Below are 22,874 nucleotides of genomic sequence, written 5' to 3' on the forward strand. Positions count from 1 at the left end.
TCTTCGAATGGGAACCTGAAATCAACGTCTGCCAATCTCTCGCCTTTCCCCTTTGGTTTGGCGAAGACCCAACCAGGAGGCGTGGCTGGGCGTCGTAGGAGGCCCCGCCCCTTCTCTCCCTCTTCTTCCCCCGCCAACCCCGGACAGCAGCAGCGGATTGATTGGCCGCCTGGGCCGTGACCGTTACGCCTCGCGACTGCGCGTGCGCCAGCGGCCCCTCGCAGGGGGCGGGCTCCGCTTGGCTCGAGGCCGCGCCATTGGCTGCTTCCCGAGGGCGTCCCCGCTGATTGGCTGAGAGGAGGGGGACAGGGGGCGTGCCGGGCGCTTCCAGTCAGGTGCGGACGCCGCTGACAGAGGCAGGCGGAGGCGGCCGCCTCCTCCTCCTCCTCCCTCCGCGCTTCTTCTTCCCCAGCACCCGCCAGCCTGGGGAGATGGGGCGGCCGGAGCCTGGGCCCTGAGGGGAAGAAGGCGCCAAGGAACGGGCCGGCGGAAGGGCGGGGCTCTGGCGGAAGGGGCGGGGCGCAGGTAAGGAGGGGGCGGGGCTTGGCCTTGAGTGACAGGCGCTCCAGGAAGGGGGCAGGAGGGGGGGCTCTGGAGGGGCTTTGCCTTGCTGGGTCCCCTCCCCGACCCCCGCCTCAAAACAGGCCGGCCTCACCCACAACCCTGCTCCCAAATCCCCACCCCAGGGGGAAGGGTATGGAGGCTCCCTGGGAAGGGACCCCGAGGGTCATCTAGTCCAACCCCCCCCCCCCTGCCATGAAGGAATCGCAGCTAAAAGCATCCCTGACAGGGATTTCCTCTGCTGGGAAAAGAAGGGAGAGGCCACCAGCGGCGTAGCGTGGGTTGTCAGCACCCGGGGCAAGGCAAGTAATTGGCGCCCCCTAACCCCGGGCAGGGACGCGGGTGGCGCTGTGCGTTAAACCACAGAGCCTAGGACTTGCCGATCAGAAGGTCGGCGGTTCGAATCCCCGCAATGACGGGGTGAGCTCCCGTTGCTCGGTCTCTGCTCCTGCCAACCTAGCAGTTCGAAAGCACGCCAGTGCAAGTAGATAAATAGGTACCACTCCGGCGGGAAGGGAAACGGCGTTTCCATGCGCTGCTCTGGTTCGCCAGATGCAGCTCGTCACGCTGCCCACATGACCCGGAAGTGTCTGCGGACAGCGCTGGCTCCCGGCCTCTAGAGTGAGATGAGCGCACAACCCTAGAGTCTGGCAAGACTGGCCCGTACAGGCAGGGGTACCTTTACCTTTACCTAACCTGGGGCAAGGCAAGTAATTTGTGCCCCCTAAGCTGGGGCAAGGCAAGTAATTTGTGCCCCTAACCCGGGGCAAGGCAAGTAATTTGCGCCCCCTAACCCGGGGCAAAGCAAGTAATTTGCGCCCCCTAACCCAGGGCAAGGCAAGTAATTTGCGCCCCTAACCTGGGGCAAGGCAAGTAATTTGCGCCCCCTAACCCGGGGCAAGGCAAGTAATTTGCACCCCTAACCTGGGGCAAGGCAAGTAATTTGCGCCCCCTAACCTGGGGCAAGGCAAGTAATTTGCGCCCCTAACCTGGGGCAAGGCAAGTAATTTGCGCCCACTACCCCGGGGCAAGGCAAGTAATTTGCGCCCCTAACCTGGGGCAAGGCAAGTAATTTGCGCCCCCTAACCTGGGGCAAGGCAAGTAATTTGCGCCCCCTAACCCGGGGCAAGGCAAGTAATTTGCGCCCCTAACCCCTAACCTGCTGCCACTGCCAGCTTCTTCTTGCTGCTGCCTGGGCTGGGGTATTTACGGCAAGGTAGCCACAGCGGCGGCGGGTCCGTGTCAGGTGATCTGAGGTGAGTTGCCGCTGGCGCTGCCGCCCCCAAACGACGCCGCTTGCCCGGAGGAGGAGGAGGAGGGCAGAGAGGCGAGGAAAATGGAACATGGCCCCGCAGCTGCAGCGGCGGCGGCAGCGGCGGGGCTGTGAGGAGGGGCTGCCTGGCGCGCTCTCCGTGGCCCTGACGCGCGGCGAGCGCTGAGAGCCGCTGCCTGCCGCATGCCTTCAGCCCGGACGCGCGCACAGCTCGTCGGTTCCGCGAGACATGGGGCTCTGCTACAGCCTGCGCCCGAGGCTCTTTGGCGACTCCGGACGCGGCGAGCGCCCCCCCCCCCCGATGTTGCGCCCGGTGTGGCCAGCCCCCCCTGCACCCCCCACGCTACGCCACTGGAGACCACCACACCCCCAGGGAGACCCTCCCACTGTTGAAAGGATCTTACCAACCGAAAGGAGGTCCCTGCATCTTGAAAAAAAGGGGGGAGGGAAAGACCAGCCAGTGAACTCGTCACCCATAACAGGAAAGGTCCAGGCAATTCAACAGTTGGTGGTTGAGCACTGGTAAAGGTAAAGGGACCCCTGAGCATTAGGTCCAGTCGTGGCCGACTCTGCGATTGTGGTGCTCATCTCACTTTACTGGCTGAGGGAGCCGGCGTACAGCTTCCGAATCATGTGGTCAGCAGGACTAAGCCGCTTCTGGCGAACCAGAGCAGTGCACGGAAACGCCGTTTACCTTCCTGCCGGAGCGGTACCTATTTATCTACTTGCACTTTGACGTGCTTTTGAACTGCTAGGTTGGCAGGAGCAGGGACTGAGCAATGGGAGCTCACCCCGTCATTGCGGGGATTCGAACTGCCCACCTTCTGATCGGCAAGCCCTAGGCTCTGTGGTTTAACCCACAGCGCCACCCGTGGAAATGCTAAGTAGCACTTTTAACAGCCGTGGCTTCTCCCTAAAGAACCCTGGGAACTGTAGTTTGTTAAGGATGCTGAGAGTGGTTAGGAAAGAAACCGCCCCCCCCCTCCCCCTGTCCTCTCACAGAGCTACAATTCCTAGAGTGGTTTAGCAGGCCCTCTTCCCAGGAACTTTGGGAATTGTAACTACAGTTCTCAGAATTATTTGGGAAAAGCCGTTGTTAAAGTTAAAGTGCTACAACCATCCTTTAGATGTGTGCTGTGGCTGAACTGTAAGGAGGATATGACTGTAATTTAGAGTTGCCATATTTCAAGAGGTGAAAATCCGGACATAAAAGTTGTTTAGCCCCTCCCCCCTGCATGTTTCTTAGCTATTTTCCCGGAAATTCAGCAAACAGAATAAATACTTCTGATATGCACGTACGGCAGCCCTATTTGTGCAGTGAAAAGATCTTTCCCTAGCTGTTCCTCAACAGCTTTTTATGACCAAAATGTCCCTAAGACGTTAATTCTGCTATCGGTTAGTTTTTATCCATGGCAGTGAGAATTGGAGTTCTCTAAATACTGCAAGGGGACGCAGGTGGCGCTGTGGGTTAAACCACAGAGCCTAGGACTTACCGATCAGAAGGTTGGCGGTTCGAATCCCCATGATGGGGTGAGCTCCCGTTGCTCGGTCCCTGCTCCTGCCAACCTAGCAGTTTGAAAACATGTCAAAGTGCAAGTAGATAAATAGGTACCGCTCCGGCGGGAAGGTAAACGGCGTTTCCATGCGCTGCTTTGGTTCGCCAGAAGCGGCTTAGTCCTGCTGGCCACATGACCCGGAAGCTGTTCCAATAAAGCGAGATGAGCGCCACATCCCCAGAGTCGGCCACGACTGGACCTAATGGTCTGGGGTCCCTTTACCTTTAAATACTGCAAGAGCCAGCCCCTTCTCGCCTGAGAGTTGGGTTTGCTTTGTGCATGGGCTCTTCCAGGCATTTGAAACAGTCCAGTTAACCACCTCCTCATTGCTGCGGGCGACTTCACCAGGCGGCGACAACAGATCTGCATTTGGGGACCTTTGCCCCATGCCATTTTTGTGTGCTGGCGAGGGAATGGCCTGAGAGAGAGAGGGGGGGGGGCAGGAGAAGCGTTCTGGATTTTGCATGTTTAAAACGATGAGGTGGAAAACGTTTTGGAACCAGTAGGCACCCCCTGCCTTTGCCGTGGTTCAGTGGCGTAGCGTGGGTTGTCAGCACCTGGTGCAAGGCAAGTAATTTGCGCCCCCTAACCCTAACCCCCAGATGTTGCACCCGGTGCGGCCGGCCCCCCCCTACACCCCCCCCACGCTACGCCACTGCCGTGGTTCCAGGAATAGCCAGGAACCTGGGATTTCTCCAGTGCAGGCTGCAAAGCAAAGACCCGAGTGAGGGTAGAAAGGCGGATTGCAGGTGTCCGGGTGACTTGAAGATGGCAGAAGCATTAGGAACTCAGATATATAAGCTGATCGCTGAACGGCACCTTAAACCTACAGTTGCCACAATTAGGTGCCATTTCCCCCAAAATGGGGTGTGTTGTGGCGGTTATTATTTTTAATTTCTAGTCTATACCATGTTGTATTTTAAAGAGGGGGGCACGGGCATATCTCAAAGCTGTTAACAGCCCATTGGCGCATCAAATAAAACAACCCAGAATGAGATGAATCCAAGCTTCCGGGAAAATATTTCAGATACTTCTCTAAGTGACATTTCGCTTTCCCCGTATTATTTTTTTACCTATTGCTTAATTTATAGAGCTTGTCCCATAGCGGAAGGACGCTAAAGGGCAGTGTAGCGTAATGGTTAGAGTGACGGACGAGGGCCTGGGAGATCGGGGTTCGAATCTCCACTCCCGTCATGAAGCTCAGTGGAATTTGTGGGAAAGCTTAATTATGTTTACAGACCCAAGTATTCTTAAAATGCATGTTTTGTTTTTTTTTTTTTAAAAATATGAATAGGACCCAATGGAAAGCGGATGCTGAAAATTAACTGGATTGGAGCAGGCAGAAGTGTAGGGTGGGAGTTAACCCTTTACTCCCTTGCTGTGCAACCAGCTCCTTTGAAGCTGCTATTAGCATTGGAAGGATATGCTACATAATTCACAGTTCCACCCCCCCCATACCCGCTACTTTAGGATAACCCTTGCTGAAGTAGCCTGCGGTCTACAGAAGTCCATGGCACAATAAACTGGTAAAAGTCCTTAAGGTGCCACAATACAGTGGTGCCTTGCAAGACGAAAAGAATCCGTTCCGCGATTCTCTTCGTCTAGCGGTTTTTTCGTCTTGCGAAGCAAGCCCATTGACGCCTTAGCGGATTAGCGCTATTAGCGGCTTAGCGGATCAGCTGATAAGCGGCTTAGCGGCTTAGAAAAAGGGGGGGAAAGGAAAAAAAAGTCGGAAAAACTCGCAAGACATTTTGTCTTGCGAAGCAAGCCCATAGGGAAATTCGTTTTGCGAAGCGCCTCCAAAACGGAAAACCCTTTAGTCTAGCGGGTTTTCCGTCTTGCGAGGCGTTCGTCTTGCGGGGCATCACTGTATTCTTTGTTGCTTTTCCCTTGGGGCTGTGCAGCACACATCTTAAGAGGAAAAGATGATTTTGGGGTGTGTGTTTTGAGAATGCATAGGCAAAGTTGTTCTCCCTCACTTCTGAGAAGAGCTTGTGCTCAGCTGGTTGTGGGACCAGTTTCACGCTGGCCAAGTTTTAAGGGATGTTGCCTTCCTTGGGTCGGGTTTTTAGAAATCAACCAAATGAAAAGGGAGGAGCTGTTCCCTGTTTTATTATCCAAGCGGCTGCTTTTCAGAATGATGAAGACCACAAAGGCAGCTCATTTTTCCAGGAACAGTCCTTCCTTCCTGGACATTTGCTGACCGATGCAGGACACACGCATTTCTTGAACAATGGGGATCCTCTTGGGAGATGTTCCCCCGCCTTTTTGTTCTTTAATTAACTAAGACATAAATACAAAGCCTGCTGAGTACGTTGTCCGTCTCCTCCCCTGCGCCACACACACATTGCATTCCTTCACCTTCTTCGAAACCGTGTTGTTGCTAATATGTCATGTTTGTGAGAATCTAGGGCCTGCGCAAATGCAGAATAGGATGCGTGTGATTTCCCTTGACATGCTTGGATAGCTCGGTTGGTTAGACATTAGAGCATGGTGCCGATAACGCCAAGGCTGCAGGTTCGATCCCTAAAAAGGACAGAGCTCTGCATATCCTTGTATGGTGGTACCTCTGGTTGCGAACGGGATCCGTTCCGGAGGCCCGTTCACAACATGAAAGGTGTGTAACCTGAAGCGCATGCACGAGAGGCGAAACCCGGAAGTAACCCTTTCTGGTACTTCCGGGTCACCGCTGGACGCAATCTGAAAAAATGAACATGAAGCAAACGTAACATGAGGTATGACTGTACAGTCGTACCTTGGAAGCCAAATGCATTGGCTCCCGAACAAATCAGTTCCCGAACGATCGAAACCCGGAAGTGAGTGTTCTCCTGCTGCCAATCGGAAGCCGCGCTTTGGTTTTTGAATGGTTCCAGGAGTCAAACGGACTCATGGAACACATTCTGTTCGAAAACCAAGGTACCACTGTTATCCTTCCTTTCAGCTCTATGATTCTTTTTGATAGTTTATACAGGCCTCACTTATGGTCATTCGTCATTTTGAGATTGCCAGTGTCTCTCTTTCTCCATTTTGCCTTGATGAATGAGACACGGAAGCTGAAGAAAGTCTCCTTTTCTCACCTGGATGACCCATCCACAGAGCGTCTCAACCTCTGGCCCCCAGGCGTCCTCCCAGCTGACCTGACTGCATTGTGATTAGATGGACCGTGTTACAGTGGTGCCCCGCATCATCCCTGACCAATGGACCTGTTAGCGAGTGATGATGGGAGTTGTAGTCCCAAAACATGTGGTAGGCCAGGTTTGCTTATGCCTGCTCCTGACCTTTAACGCTGCTATTTTACACTCAGTTGTAACTAATCGCAGCAGGGATGATTCACAGATGGTATTTAACTCTGAGTAGGCGTGCTGAGATGTATAAGACTAAATCAGATTAGTGCTGGAGATGCAAAGAGGTTGAGGGAATGTTCTATCATATGTGGCGGACCTGTAAAAGGGTAAAAGAGTACTGGGAAATGATCCATAATGAATTGAGAAAAAATGTTTAAAAGTACTTTCCCTCCCAAAACCAGTCTCTTCTGTTGGGCATAATTCAGACTCAAATTCCCAGGGGTCAAAAAATGTATGCTACTACTGTGGCCCATGTTTCGTTGGTCCCCAAATGGAAAACGAGCGAGGTCCCAATCAGAGAAGAATGGCAACTTAAGTTGACAGAATATGTGCAGCTTGCAGACTTAACAGATAGAATAAGAGAACAAGAAGAACATACATTTAGAGAAGACTGGGAAATGTTTATTGAATATATAGGAAATATATATATACAGCTGAAAAAGCTGGCAGCATTCAGATAAATTCAACAGTGTAAATAAGCTTTGATGGATGTAATAATTGAATACTGAACGGTTTAGTTTTTGTAAAATATGCAGGGATTTATGATATGTAAAATGAACCATGGAAAGAGAAGAAGAGAAGTCATTGATATCTTCTTGTTGTTGAGTCGTTTTGTCGTGTCCGACTCTTCGTGACCCCCTGAACCAGAGCACGCCAGGCCCTCCTGTCTTCCACTGCCTCCCGCAGTTTGGTCAAACTTATGCTGGTAGCTTCAAGAACACTGTCCCACCATCTCGTCCTCTGCCGTCCCCTTCTCCTTGTGCCCTCCATCTTTCCCAACATCAGGGTCTTTTCCAGGGCGTGAGTCTCTTCTCATGAGGTGGCCGAAGTATTGGAGCCTCAGCTTCAGGATCTGTCCTTCCAGTGAGCACTCAGGGCTGATTTCCTTCAGAATGGAGAGGTTTGATCTTCTTGCAGTCCATGGGACTCTCAAGAGTCTCCTCCAGCACCAGAATTCAAAAGCATAAATTATGCGTCGATCAACCTTCTTGATGGTCCAGCTCTCACTTCCATACATCACTACTGGGAAAACCATGGCTTTAACTACAGTGGTGCCTCGCAAGACGAAATTAATCCGTTCCATGAGTCTCTTCGTATAGCGGTTTTTTCGTCTTGCAAAGCAAGCCCATTGACAGCTTAGCGGATTAGCGCTATTAGCGGTTTAGCGACTTTTAGCGGCTTTTAGCGGCTTATCAGCTTAGCAGATCAGCTGATAAGCGACTTAGCTGCTTAGAAAAAGGGGGGGAAAGGGGAAAAAACCCCGCAGGAACTCGCAAGACATTTTCGTCTTGCGAAGCAAGCCCATAGGGAAATTCGTTTTGCGAAGCGCCTCCAAAACGGAAAACCCTTTAGTCTAGCGGGTTTTCCGTCTTGCGGGGCACCACTGTATACGATTGATATCTTAAGGATGTAAAATTGGGTCCTTTTGATTGTAAAACAGAAAATTGCCAATTGAGCAGCAAAGCGACAAGCCGTGAGTTTGTATCGGGCCCGACTTTGACCAGCCCTTTCTGTCTCTTCCTCAGGCCTACCATGATTCTGCTCTCCGGCTGCTGATGCCATCGCATCCTCGGTTGCCATGACAACGGGCGACTGCTGCCACCTCCCGGGCTCGCTGTGTGACTGTCCAGGCAGCGCCGCATTGTCCAAGTCGGTGGAAGATTCCGACTTTGGGCGTCCTCAGTACGTCACCCAAGTCACGGCCAAGGACGGACGGCTGCTCTCGACTGTCATCAAAGCCCTGGGGACGCAGAGGTGAGGCCGAGGATGTGAGCCTGGTTAGCCGGCAAGAGGGGCGTCCTTTGACCCTGAAGGGCCGAGTTCAGTTTAGAGTCAAAGAAGCAGAAAGCCTTTTAGTGATGGCTGGGGGGATAGGGAGGTTCAGAGTTGGAAGGACATCTGCAAAAACATAATGATACGCAAGTCTGTGCCTCCTCCTGTGTTACCCACTTAAAACAGACTTTTATTCAGAGGACTGGAATCCTACGTAGTTTGAGCAGTGTTAGGAACTCAGATATATTACCTAACCGCCAAATGCCACCTTAAACCTAGGTTGCGGTTGCCACAATGGAATGTCTAGGTACCATTTTCCCCCAAGTGAAGAAGAAGAATTAATTTCATTTCTATACCGCTTTGTAAGGGATGCGGGTGGCGCTGTGGGTTAAACCACATAGCCTAGGGCTTGCCGATCAGAAGGTTGGTGGTTCGAATCCCCGCAATGACGGGGTGAGCTCCCGTTGCCTGGTCCCTGCCCCTGCCAACCTAGCAGTTCAAAAGCATGAAGTGCAAGTAGATAAATAGGTAGCGCTCCGGTGGGAAGGTAAACAGCGTTTCCGTGCGCTGCTCTGGTTCGCCAGAAGCGGCTTAGTCCTGCTGGCCACATGACCCGGAAGCTGTACGCCGGCTCCCTCGGCCCATAAAGCGAGATGAGCACCACAACCCCAGAGTCATCTGCGACTGGACCCAATGGTCAGGGGTCCCTTTACCCTTTACCTATACCGCTTTGTATTTTAAAGAAACAGTCTCAAAGCAGTTTAAAATATCAAGTAAAACAACACAGAATAAAACAAAATCAAGCTTAAAGGGAAATGTTTCAGATCCTTCTCTAAGGGACATTTTGCTTCCCCCCCCCAACTTATTTACCCACTCAATCTAAAGAGCTGCCCCATAGCCGAAGTGCTCTAGTAAACAAACCCTTCTGCTGACCTGCTTAAGTAAGCTGGAGGGGCCAGCCAGATAGAGATGTCAGCTGCCAGCCTGGCACTCAGAGATCTCTGCGTGGTCACGATCGGACCTGCGCCAGGGGCAGAACATGCCTGGCGACTGGGGAATTTCTAGCATAAATCCCTTGAGAAAGAAAGGATGCAACTCGGACGTTGCGTTCAGAAGCAATTGGGTTGAGTTTCCAGCGTCTCCACGTACGGTGGGGAGAATCTCACTGTCTAGAACCCTGCGGGGCGAGCTACAGTGTAGCTAGACAGACCAAAGGTCTGACTCTGCAGAAGGCAACTTCCTGTGTTTCTTCCTCTGCTGGAGCGACTTATCTGTGGCTCTTTCCTGTTAAGAGCGGTAGTCTCGTAATCCTGGGGAACCGGGTTCGCGTCTCCGCTCCTCCACATGCAGCTGCTGGGTGATCTTGGGCCAGTCACACTTCTCTGAAGTCTCTCAGCCCCACTCACCTCACAGAGTGTTTGTTGTGGGGAAGGAAGGGAAAGGAGAATGTTAGCCGCTTTGAGACTCCTTAAAGGGAGTGAAAGGCGGGATATCAAATCCAAACTCTTCTTCTTCTTCTTCTTAGTCCGACTCATTCGCCCCCTGCACACAATCTCTGCAGACACCCTTTGTGATGCTTCGGCTGCTGCCTGCTGGAATTTATCTCACATTCTCAGGTAGAACACACAAAGCGGAATGCATTTGTTTTCACAGGATGGAAAGATGCAGGCAGACACAGTCGTCCTTCCCACCTGCTCCTGTCCGCGCCCTCGGTCTTCGTACGAGGGCTGAGAAAAAGCAAGCCTCTTCAAGGCTGTCAATCAGGGAAGGGGGTGTTTTTGGCCTGGCAGGCCGGATCTTTATCTCGCTGCCCCTGCAGGCCAACTTTAACTGGTGGACGGGGGCGCCCGTCTGCCAATCATCTGATGTCACAAGGATTTCTGGTGATTGATTGGTGAGCAGGACTGCCCATCTGTCCAAGTTGACCGGGGGGGGGGCGCTCCCTACATACAGTGGTACCTCAGGTTACATTCGCTTCAGGTTACATATGCTTTAGGTTAAAGACTCCGCTAACCCAGAAATAGTGCTTCAGGTTAAGAACTTTGCTTCAGGATGAGAACAGAAATCGGGCTCTGGCGGCACGACAGCAGCAGAAGGCCCCATTAGCTAAAGTGGTGCTTCAGGTTAAGAACAGTTTCAGGTTAAGAACGGACCTCCAGAATTAATTAAGTTCTTAACCCAAGGTACCACTGCACTGCTAAAGCCCAGATGCCTCACATCCCACCTCCAAGCTTCACAGAACTGGGCTATGCTTGATTATCGTCTCCCAAAGCAACTTGTTGCTGTTGTTTAGTCGCTTAGTCGTGTCCGACTCTTCATGACCCCCTGGACCAGAGCACGCCAGGCACTCCTGTCTTCCACTGCCTCCCGCAATTTGGTCAAACTCATGCTGGTAGTTTCGAGAATACTGTCCCACCATCTTGTCCTCTGTCGTCCCCTTCTCCTTGTGCCCTCCATCTTTCCCAGCATCAGGGTCTTTTCCAGGGAGTCTTCTCTTCTCATGAGGTGGCCAAAGTCTTGGAGCCACAGCTTCAGGATATGTCCTTCCAGTGAGCACTCAGGGCTGATTTCCTTCAGAATGGATAGGTTTGATCTTCTTGCAGTCCATGGTACCTCAGGTTACATTCGCTTCAGGTTACGTATGCTTCAGGTTAAAGACTCCGCTAACCCAGAAATAGTGCTTCAGGTTAAGAACTTTGCTTCAGGATGAGAACAGAAAGCGGGCTTCGGCGGCACGGCAGCAGCAGGAGGCCCCATTAGCTAAAGTGGTGCTTCAGGTTAAGAACAGTTTCAGGTTAAGTACGGACCTCCGGGACAAATTAAGTACTTAACCCGAGGTACCACTGTATTGCCAGAGCAGCACCCAGCAGGATTGAACTCTGTCATCAGCTGGTGGGAGGAGAGTTAAATCCTAAACTCTCTGGGGTCTGCTCACCAGCTGTTGAGTAGGCGTTATCCTGCTGTTTCAGCTGTGTGCCAGGTCTCTGTGGGGAACTGGGGGTCGCAGCCAGCATAGATTTGAGCCCCACCACATGTCCATCATCATCCAACGTCACACGGCGACTTGAGTTGATTGACAGGTGGGTGTGGTCTTGGAGAAATGGCCAATTAACCCCTTGGCCGGAAGAAGAGTTTGGATTTGATATCCCGCTTTATCACTACCCGAAGGAGTCTCAAAGCAGCTAACATTCTCCTTTTCCTTCCTCCCCCACAACAAACACTCTGTGAGGTGAGTGGGGCTGAGAGACTTCAGAGAAGTGTGACTGGCCCAAGGTCACCCAGCAGCTGAAGGTGGAGGAGCGGGGAATCGAACCCAGTTCCCCAGATTACGAGTCCACCGCTCTTAACCACTGCACCATACTGTATGATGATGGCTCTTCATGATGGAAATTCTCCATCGTGCACAAGTTCAGAATCTTTTTTGGTTAGCAGATACAACGGTCCTAGAAACCTGAAAGGCAGCAGAGGTGTTATCGGGTCGCAGCCATCAAAGACATCAGGCCTTTGTCTTGCCAAATGCAAGTTGGTTCTTTCAAAATGAGATTCAGAAGTAATACAAAACGCCAGATGAAAGGTTTTATTCTAAACAGCAAGCAGTATATACATACCAAGCAAGCACTTCAATCTGCCACTTGCAAGCCCTCAAGAAACGGCAAAGTGAGTCCCCCAGGCAGCCTCAGTTTGCACGGCCCCGTGGTAGATCAGTCCGTGCATGAGCTTCTCAAAAACTCTGCCCACAACCATCCGATTTATAGTTAGTAGGCTGTTTGGCTTGTCTGACTGGCTATGTGCTGATCATTCATTGGCCACCCATTCCCAATTCCTCACTGTTTCAAAACAGCGTTCAACATCAAGAAGGTACCCAGCACTATCACTGCCTCCCAACTGATTAGGACAATAAAGGCTGTTCTCCATGCCATCAAAGAACTTAACAAGAGACAAGGGGAGGCGGAAGGAACTGTTAGGATTTTTGCTCCGTGTTTGCAGTCATGGGATTGTTGTCTATCACATGACAGTGTCTGTTTTCATTGCACAGTGTGCGAAGTGACGGAGACAGGATGTTTTGGTATTACTGTGTTCTGTGAAGTGGGACTATTGTCCTTTGTTCCTTTTCTCTTTGCTGTCTGATGAGAAAGAGGAAAGAGCTAAGTCGGAATGCTCCGAGTGTATTATATGTAAATAAAAGTAGATTAGCCAAAATGCTGTGCTACTGAGTTCTGTTACGCAAACTGCCAATACTGCAGGATCGTAAGTGTTCTGATGCCTCTAGGTATCACCCGCTGTGATGTTTGGGCTGAAGAAAGCTTTTGAAGCTCCCGAACGATCGACCAGGAGGGAGAGAACATGCCAGTCGGGCATGTGTCTCTGCCAGAGTCCTACACACGAGTAGAATGAGCCTAACCGGAACAGAGGCAGGAAGGATAACCATGTCAGATCACTTAACTCCTTGAAATACAATTTTTCTTCCAGATAGCTTGCCCATACAGTGGTGCCCCACAAGACGAATGCCTCGCAAGACGAAAAACCTGCTAGACGAAAGGGTTTTCCGTTTTTCGAAGTGCTTCGCAAGATGAATTTCCCTATGGGCTTGCTTCGCAAGACGAAAACATCTTGCGAGTCTTGTGATTTTTTTCGCTTCCCCCCCTTTTTCTAAGCCGCTAATAGCCGCTTTGCTGCTTTGCCGCTAAGCCGCTAATAGCGCTAATCCGCTAAGCGGGTTGCTTCGCAAGACGAAAAAACCGCAAGACGAAGAGACTCGCGGAATGGATTCTTTTCATCTTGCGAGGCACCACACACTTTCCCCACCCTGGTCTTCTGAAAGTGGCTGAAGCCCCCTTCTCTTTTGCCTTCTCCTTGCAGCGATGGCCCAATCTGTCGAATCTGCCACGAAGGCGGAAGCGGAGAAGGCCTGCTCTCGCCCTGCGACTGCACGGGCACCTTGGGGACCGTCCACAAGAGCTGCCTGGAGAAGTGGCTTTCCTCCTCGAACACGAGCTACTGCGAACTGTGCCACACCGAGTTTGTCGTGGAACGGCGGCCCAGGCCCCTGATTGAGGTGGGTTGCGCCTCCCTCGCTTGCCGCAGGGCACGATCTCCAGGCTAGAGGTTTTGAGTGGGAAAGAGAACGACAAATCTGTTTCTTTGGAACACTTGCATTCTGCTTTGTCCCTGGGCGGTGCCTTGCAAAAGATTCTCAAAATGAAATTGTGCTCAGGTGTTATAAAAGGAACAGGAAGGCATGATCTCTCCGTGGAACCGGAATAGATCAGGCAGCGCTCCCTGCCCTCTGCAGATCGGAGGTTCTCTCTAAGGTCCTCTGAGGCAAGGGAGTGGGACTGGGCGGCTGGGGTTATCTCAGCCCATGGTGGGAGCAGTCTTCCCTTGCTGGTAGTTGATGAGAAACACCGATAGGATAGGCAGATACACATACAGTGGTGCCCCGCAAGAGAATGCCTCGCAAGACGAAAAACCCGCTAGACGAAAGGGTTTTCCGTTTTTCGAGGCGCTTCGCAAGACGAATTTCCCTATGGGCTTGCTTCGCAAGACGAAAACGTCCTGCGAGTCTTGCAAGTTTTTCCCCTCCCCCCCTTTTTCTAAGCCGCTAATAACCGCTAAGCCGCTAATAGCCGCTAAGCCGCTAATAGCGCTAATCCGCTAAGCCACTAATAGGGATGCTTCGCAAGACAAAAAAACCGCTAGACGAAGAGACTCGCGGAACGGATTATTTTCGTCTTGCGAGGCACCGCTGTACTTGGAAGCTCACAAATGGCAGCTGTCAAATAAATTTGTGAGCAACTCCTTCATAGATAATAATGCTACCTCTGGACTGTCGGTCAGTGATTTCTGTTATCTCCTTAAGCACCCTTTGCCCCCTCTCCAAATGTACATATTTACACCCCCACCACATGTGAACATAATTCCCTGCTTCCCGGCATCCCCTCCAACATAACACCGAATATTCCTTGTTTATTTGATTTCAAAATCATTTCCAGCGTGTTGCTGGACAGCAAGAACGCAGGCAGTTGCTTGCTCTCGATTTAGGCTCAGGCACCCTCTTTACTCCCGGCAGATAAAACTTGTTTGGGACTAACAAGGTGGCTCTGAGAGTTCTCAAACAACAGACAGAGCTTTCAGCTCCATCAGCGTTCTTGTTTTTATTTAATCTGACTGGCGTTAAATACCATCTCCAAACTAATTTACAATGATTTTCTTTTATTCTCATAGACAGCATTTTCAGCGTGCGATTCTTTCCCCTTCATTCTGACAAATTAATCCCCCTCTGTCGCTTCCTTCCTTCTCTCCAGTGGCTGAAGGACCCCGGCCCACGCAACGAGAAACGGACGCTGTTCTGCGACATGGTGTGTTTCCTTTTCATCACCCCGCTGGCTGCCATCTCCGGCTGGCTTTGCCTCCGCGGTGCCCAAGACCACCTGCAGTTCAATAGCCGCCTGGAGGCCATCGGCCTGATTGCCCTGACCATAGCACTTTTTACCATCTATGTCCTCTGGACACTGGTGAGTGGTCACGCCCGCTTTCCTTCTCGGGGTTCTTCTTACACTAAATTTGTCTACTCCTCCTCCTTACTATTATTGTGGGCAGGTTATGGGTCAGTGATAGGGATGTGGGTGGCACAGGGGGTTAAACCACAGAGCCTAGGACTTGCTGATCAGAAGGTCGGCGGTTCGAATCTCCGCAATGACAGGGTGAGCTCCCATTGCTCGGTCCCAACTCCTGCCAACCTAGCAGTTTGAAAGCACATCAAAGTGCAAGTAGATAAATAGGTACCGCTCCGGCGGGAAGGTAAACAGCGTTTCCGTGTGCTGCTCAGGTTTGCCAGAAGCGGCTTAGTCCTGCTGGCCACATGACCTGGAAGCTGTACTCCGGCTGCCTCGGCCAATAAAGCGAGATGAGCACCGCAATCCCAGAGTCGGCCACAACTGGACCTAATGGTCAGGGCTCCCTTTATCTTTACCTTGGGCACTTCCAAACCTAACCCTGATTATTCTTGCTCTCCTTCCCCACCCCGCTTGTGACCCCCCTCCCACCCTGCTGGCCAGGTTTCATTCCGCTACCATTGCCAGCTGTACTCCGAGTGGCGAAGGACCAATCAGAAAGTCCGCCTGATGATCCCGGACTCGAGGAACCCGCACCCTGTCTCGCACTCGCTGCTCTCCGCCAAGCTCCTGAAGAAGAAGGCCGACGAGACGACTGTATGAGCCAGGAGTCGCCCTCCGTAGGCGAGGGGGGCCCTCCCCTCGCACGGGGCGGGGGGCGGGGAGGAGGGAGAGAGAGAGGAGAGTGGGATAGCACTTTCACCCGCCCACAGCAGCTAAAGACTCGCCTAAACAATCAGCCCGACCAAAGGGGGAATCTTGCCACTTGCCCCGTTCCGCTGCGGCGAGAACACAGAACGACAACCGAGCCCCCCAGGGGTGTGTGCAATGAGCTTGGCTGGCGGTGGGCCCTGAGCGCCCGCCGGCCAGACTCCGTCTTTGAGACGAAACCTAGCAGAGGAGAAAGAGAGCCTCTCCCTATATCCATATATCTATATTATATTACCATAATTATTGTTGTTATTATTATAATTTTATCACTCTTCTTAATTTCCACGCCTGGTGTTGTCGCTGTTGCTGCTGTTGCTGTTTGTGTCCAGGCCCCTTTTTTTATGTCGTCCCGACAAACGTCCCCGCGAGAGAGGCGGAGAGGCGACCTGCCCGTTGCTGCTGCCTCGACGCCCCCCCCCCCCCGCTCACCTCAAGGCTGTTGCGCTTTGTCGGTTTCGCTCTGTGGAGCTTTTGCTGCGGAGGTTTCTCGCCGCCGCCCGACTTCTCCTATGCAGCAACCGCTGCGACTGTCACATTTTGGGGAAGGCTCAAGAATCGATGAGTCCTTAACCCCCAGTGGTTTAATACCTGCTGTCCCTGTGGGTAGCAGCTGGGAAATGTCTGAGGAAGCCGAAGGCACCTCTGCAATAAATATCCACCCCGCGAAACACACCGGGCATATTTTCAAGAACTTGCAATGACTTTCTAAGCGGGGGGGAAAGCAATGTGCAGATCTGCTTGTCATCTGATCGCATTTGGGAATGAATTGGTGCTCTTCCGAAGAACCGGAGGGTGGGAGGGAAGTTTCTTCTCCTTTTGCGCCCTTCTTTCCTCGGGGTCTCTCCAAGCCCCCTTTCCTGTTTTTGCACTACATAGATTTTTTGGGTGGGGGAGCGCCGAGCCCCCTCCCTCGTCCCCCCTCCCTCTTGTTTCTTTGTCAGTGATGTTTCTCTCCCCGGCCAGAGGATTCTGTGCGTTTGAGAATGGATTTGAAGTATAATAATAATAATCCCAGGAGGAGTAAAAAAAGAAAAAAAATTGAACCAATGTTGGGACTGGAGAAGTTTTTCTTTTTTAAAAAAAGAAGGTTGTGACTGACTGAGTGGTAGTTTTTGAGAAGTCTTGGCAGCTCGTTGCTGTAATAATCTGTGCGACACTCTCTAGCGTGGAAGGAAAGGTCTGTCCACGCTGGGGAAAGGGCTAAAAGTTTCTGAGCACTTGATCCGTGAAGAGCATATGGAAAGTTCATTTTAAAGAGGAATTGCTTCACGTTCACCCGTTCCGAAAAGGGAACCAGTTCGGACCCTGTTCAATGCACAGTTCAATTCACAATTCATCCACGTGGTTGGTCCTCAGTCTCCGCTGCCCTGCTTATCTTCGGAATGCTAAAGTATAAAAGACACTTTGGAAACTGAAAAGAAAAGAAAAAAACATCAAAACACACGCCGTGTACAGTAATAGGAACAGCTGATTTATTTACTCCCCCCCAGCAATTACGGTCTTTAAGCTTAAATCGCAATATTTACTTTCTTCCAGTCTTTAAGCTTAAACAGCACAGTCACTTTTCAGAGAGTTAAAAATGGTAAATGTAGTGACTGCAATCAAACACAAGAGTTGAGCGCGGTGAAACCCATTACCCCCAGCCTTACAACCTTAAAAAAACCCACACGACACATAGCTCCCTCTCTTGACACATCTGTGTTGCACAGAGCCCAGGACGGATTGCTGCCTCCATAGTCTGGGTCCGCTCTCTTCTTTCCTGACTGCACATATTTTTTCTGCATCTTGAAAAATCCCATCAATTAAAAAAATGGCACACAGAATAGTGTCTTCAGTGGGGTGGGTGTAAAGGCACTTTTGCGGTTTGGCTGACGGTTGTGGCAGCCGGCTGACTTCCGCTGGGAAAAGGGGAGTTCTACTGAAGCAGGTCTCCAGTGTTCAGAACTAGGGGCATGTTTGGGGTTCATGGAAGCAAAGGAGCTTTGCAGACTTAAAAGGGCCAGTCTTGATCCAGTCTGCAGCCTCCCTTGTACTTTGTAGTTAAGTTTGAGGCAACTTTTGCTGTGCTTTTTAAGAAATTATGCTTACTTGTACATTATCATTATTATAAAAACATAAATCACTTGCAGGGGTCAGCAAACTTTTTCAGCAGGGGGCTGGTCCACTCTCTCTCAGACCCTGTGGGGGGCCGGACTATATTTTGGGGGAAAAAATATGAACGAATTCCTATGCCCCACAAATAACCCAGAGATGCATTTTAAATAAAAGAACACATTCTACTCATATAAAAACATGCTGATTCCCAGACCGTCCGCGGGCCGGATTGAGAAGGCGATTGGGTCGGATCCGGCCCCCGGGCCTTAGTTTGCCTACCCATGACCTATTATGGCATCTTTTTATCAAGGGTTATAGTGACACGTGTCCTAAGACTTGGGCTGTATCCGAGCAGGGTTTAGTCCAAAAGCAGACACGTGTAAATGAATGAACATGCCTAACTTAAGTTTCATTAATAGTGGTTAGCCTACATAAGCTAATTCATTTTTTAAAAAAACCAGAGCAGTTTACAGCAACTGGTGCATACCATAAAAACCCTGTTTAAAATGTTAAAAGCAGAAATCAGGTTAACCGTGTAGGAATTTTAGTGTGCGGTTTTTTGTGGAACTATATTTAGGGTGCACCTGACAAATATATATACAGTGGTACCTCGGGTTACAGACGCTTCAGGTTACATACACTTCAGGTTACAGACTCCGCTAACCCAGAAATAGTACCTTGGGTTAAGAACTTTGCATCAGGATGAGAACAGAAATCGGGGCGTGGCGGCGGTGGGAGGCCCCATTAGCTAAAGTGGTGCTTCAGGTTAAGAACAGTTTCAGGTTAAGAACGGACCTCCGGAACGAATTACCGTATTTTTCTCCCTATAGGACGCACTTTTTCCGCTCCAAAAATGAAGGGGAAATGCGTGTGTGCCCTATGGGGCGAATGCAGGCTTCAGGAAAGCCACAGCGCCAGTCCCACAAGGTCGGGGGACAGCGGGGAGGCGGAACGCCGCCACCCCGCTGTCTCCCGATGTGGTTTGGAGGCTGACGGCGGGGAGACGCGTGCTTCTCCTGGCCGCCAGCCCCGCAAGCTCCGGGGACAGCGGGGAGGCGCAGCGCGTCTTCCCGCTGTCCCCGGACCTGGTCTGCAGGCGGGCGGCGGGGAGAAGAGTGCTTCTCCCCGCTGCCGGCCCCACAAGCGCCTGGGGGGGGGGGAAATAATTTTTTTTCTCTTTATTTCCCCCCCAAAAAACTTGGTGCGTCCTATGGGCCGGTGCGTCCTATGGGGCGAAAAATACGGTAAGTTCTTAACCCGAGGTACCACTGTATATTTTAAAAGTCATAAAATTTTTCACTTCTCAAGGTCTGTTTTCCAGGTGGGAAATACCAGAATAAAAGAACATAGACCATTTCAGACAAAAATCCCTTGCTGCAGCAGGGCCAATCTTACAGAAGAGAAAAGGTAACATGGTTCCTTGGCTTTAATTACATGTTAATTTCTAAAACCATCAACCGCTACTTTGATTTGGATTTGATTTCTTATCGTTCCATGCTGCTTTTCAGTCAAATGAACCCCAGACCAGCTTACAAACAATAAATAAGAATAACATAACAAATTCCTTCCAGTAGCACCTTAAAGACCAACTAAGTCAGTTCTTGGTATGAGCTTTCGTGTGCATGCACACTTCTTCAGATACTGTAACTAAGTTACAGAATCTGTAACTAAGAATAACATGTTAGAGAACATAATAAAGGTAAAGGTAAAGGGACCCCTGACCGTTAGGTCCAGTCGTGGCTGACTCTGGGGTTGCGGCGCTCATCTTGCTTTATTGGCTGAGGGAGCCGGCATACAGCTTCCGGGTCATGTGGCCAGCAGGACTAAGCCGCTTCTGGCGAACCAGAGCAGCGCACAGAAATGCCGTTTACCTTCCCACAGGAGTGGTACCTATTTATCTACTTGCACTCTGACGTGCTTTCAAACCGCTAGGTTGGCAGGAGCAGGGACTGAGCAACGGGAGCTCACCCCGTTGCAGGGATTAGAACTGCCAACCTTCTGATTGGCAAGTCCTAGGCTCTGTGATTTAACCCACAGCGCCACCCACATAAGTCATACAGAGTGATTAACAAATCACCAGGAAAACAAATTAAATTGATGAACAAACATAAACTATTGTCCTATTGACTCATGATGTTTGGCTCATACTTGCAAAGAGATGCACCTAAGAACATTTCTGGAATTAATTCAGAAAACACGCCTGATCATCCGGTTCAAAAAAGACGCTATTTAGAAACCATTTCATTCACAAAAGGGATGTGTGGCCAAGCACTTGAATATCTAAAGGCGAGGAAATATGGAGGCTGAGTAGCTTTCCAGAGGATCGATTCAGCCTCCTGTCAATTTCACATCACTATTCCTACGTAATAATCCGTTTTGCTATTCCACATCATCCAGATGCGTTTGGGTTTCCTGGCACCCTAAAGGTAGGAGACACCAGTATGATTTTTTTGACATATACCGTATTTTTTGCTCTATAAGACTCACTTTTTCCCTCCTGAAAAGTAAGGGGAAATGTGGGTGCGTCTTATGGAGCGAATGCAGGCTGCGCAGCTATCCCAGAAGCCAGAACAGCAAGAGGGATTGCTGCTTTCACTGCGCAGCGATCCCTCTTGCTGTTCTGGCTTCTGAGATTCAGAATATTTTCTTTTCTTGTTTCCCTCCTCCAAAAACTAGGTGCGTCTTGTGGTCTGGTGTGTCTTATAGAGCGAAAAATACGGTAATAATACAGAACAGCTGTGGATTCCTGGAGTTTGAACCTGCAAGGGATTTATATATGCCCTGTGCTCTGATTTCCTTAGTATCCCGAAGTGAGATATGGCTAGTGTTGGACTACGCCCTGGGAGACCTGGGGTTCGAATCCCCACTCAGCCATGAAGCTCACTGGCTGACTTTGGAGTCACTTGCCTAACCTACCTCACAGGGACGAGGAGAACCATGGACACCATCTCGAGATCCTTGGAAGATAAAGGTGGTTTTTAAATGAAATAATGCAGCCAGGCCATCCATTCATTTATTATTATCTCCCTCCTTCTGCCAATTGAGGAGAGCCGCTTTTGCAAAAGGAAGAGAAAAGCCTTTTTGCATGAAGTTCATGCAGGTGCTTTCTGATGAACTGGGGAGAGATGTCTTGGGAAGGGTGGAGGAAAGAAAAAAATGTATTGTTGTAAACAAAAATTGCCCTTTTCCCTTATGGGGTATCCAAGAGCCCATATAGAGTCCTTACGTAGGTTCCCTATTGGTAGGGGAGAGAATAACAGGCCAACCAGAGAATATTGAGAAGCAAAGCAGCTAGTAAGCTTGATCTTTATTGATCCGTTGCAACAGGGTGCTCCCCTCACTTGCAGGAGAGAGGAGAGACCCAGAACAATGGCGTGCAAGGCCTTATAAAGACTTGAAATTGCCACCCTGTAGATCAAGACCACCTCCAGAAACATCATACATACATCACAGAAGGGGTGTAACCTAAGACCACCCCTCAGATACATCACACCTACATCACAGAAAAGGCGGTATAAAACAGAAGTTTGAATGTTGTTTTTCTCCTGTCCTTGTTTATCTCCTGTCTGGCAGGTTACTTGATTGGATTGCTTGGGGAGCCTGGCCAGTCTTTTGTAGTGATAAATACTTAGTTCCTGGGCCAGGTCACAGGCTCACACCTTATTCATATCTTAAATGTGCCCTTGAGATAGGAGACAATGGGGAGGTTTCCCACTTTGACCTTGCAGAGAAAATATTTGCTCAGTTTAGGAATCAAAATGGTTCCAGGTCGGTCTTCCTGTGCTGATCTATGTACGTGCTTGGTTGGTACGCTTGTGAACATCACCATATATCGAAGACCTCAAAATTCCTATCACAGTATCATCCAGGGAATTTTTAAATTTTTTTTAGGTTTCTGGTTCTCTAGGGTGCCAAAAATCAATCTCCTGAACAATCGTAGAGTTGGAACGGGTCCCAAGGGTCATCTAGCCCAAACCCACTGCAGCCAAGTTAGAAAAATGTTTGTAAATGAAGTATAATAATATTTTTTCACAAATGTACAAAGGCAGAAAGCGAAGAAGTAAAAAGAACTGCACCCTTTAAGTTTGCTGATTTTTTTATTTTGAAATTATTTGTTTTATTTTATTTTGAAATTTTATTTTATTTTAAAATTATTTTATTTATTTTATTTTGAAATTTTATTTTATTTTGAAATTTTATTTTATTTTAAAATTATTTTATTTATTTTATTTTGAAATTTTATTTTATTTTGAAATTTTATTTTATTTATTTTGAAATTTTATTTTATTTTGAAATTTTATTTTATTTTGAAATTATTTTATTTTGTTATTTTGAAATTTTATTTTATTTTGAAATTTTATTTTATTTTGAAATTATTTTATTTTGTTATTTTGAAATTTTATTTTATTTTGAAATTATTTATGGCACATCCTTCCTTTCAATATAGGGAGAGCGCCTAAAGTTCAAACTCTTTTGGCAGTTGTGGTCAAAGGGCAGCATAGAGACTGGAGGGGCAGAGCGGCCCTCTTCTGGCTCCGCCCCCGCGTTGCCATGGAGACCCTGCCGGCAAAGCGGCCTCCTCTCACTTCTCATAGACATTTGCGGGGAAAGGCCCGCCCCTTCTTGGATTCCGACTCCGTACCCCACATCAATCATCGAGGCTGGCCGCCTTGCGTCGAAGAGAGTTATCGTGTAGGCGGCTAGGCCGGGATATTTCATGAACTACAACTCCCGTCATCCCTAGAGAGGGAGACCGGCGGTCTCTCCTCCCGAAAGCCACGCCCCCTGTCCTCCCTCTCCGTCGTCAAGCACGACGGGAATTGAAGTTTTTCAACGGAAAGCGAATACCGGAAGTCCGGGCTGCGTTGCCGCTCTATCATTTCCTTATCTCTACTGTCCTTCCACTCCAAATGGCGAAGCAGCCGTCCGGGGGAGATGTTTCTGGAGA

The 22,874-nt window shown here is 49.9% G+C and overlaps 1 protein-coding gene across 1 annotated transcript; it reads left to right on the forward strand.

Annotated features, from left to right (window-relative positions):
- Positions 1-309: 309 nt before the first annotated feature.
- MARCHF2 (membrane associated ring-CH-type finger 2) lies at positions 310-16,500 on the forward strand. The gene is made up of 5 exons (XM_081846445.1): positions 310-525; positions 8,261-8,489; positions 13,368-13,563; positions 14,813-15,022; positions 15,566-16,500. The coding sequence occupies exons 2-5, from the start codon at positions 8,314-8,316 to the stop codon at positions 15,722-15,724; spliced, it is 741 nt and encodes a 246-aa protein (XP_081702571.1). The 5' UTR covers positions 310-525; positions 8,261-8,313; the 3' UTR covers positions 15,725-16,500.
- The last annotated feature ends 6,374 nt before the right edge of the window (positions 16,501-22,874 follow it).

Source organism: Podarcis erhardii, assembly GCF_964252035.2.
Source record: "Podarcis erhardii genome assembly, chromosome: 18".
Classification (NCBI taxonomy): domain Eukaryota; kingdom Metazoa; phylum Chordata; class Lepidosauria; order Squamata; family Lacertidae; genus Podarcis; species Podarcis erhardii.

Bases quoted from the DNA above. Each gene is read 5' to 3' on its own strand.
- MARCHF2 (XM_081846445.1), top strand. From the start codon at position 8,314: ATGACAACGGGCGACTGCTGCCACCTCCCGGGCTCGCTGTGTGACTGT. The intron at 8,490-13,367 runs GTGAGGCCGAGG...TTCTCCTTGCAG, and splicing joins AAAGCCCTGGGGACGCAGAG to CGATGGCCCAATCTGTCGAA. The intron at 15,023-15,565 runs GTGAGTGGTCAC...CCTGCTGGCCAG, and splicing joins TCTATGTCCTCTGGACACTG to GTTTCATTCCGCTACCATTG.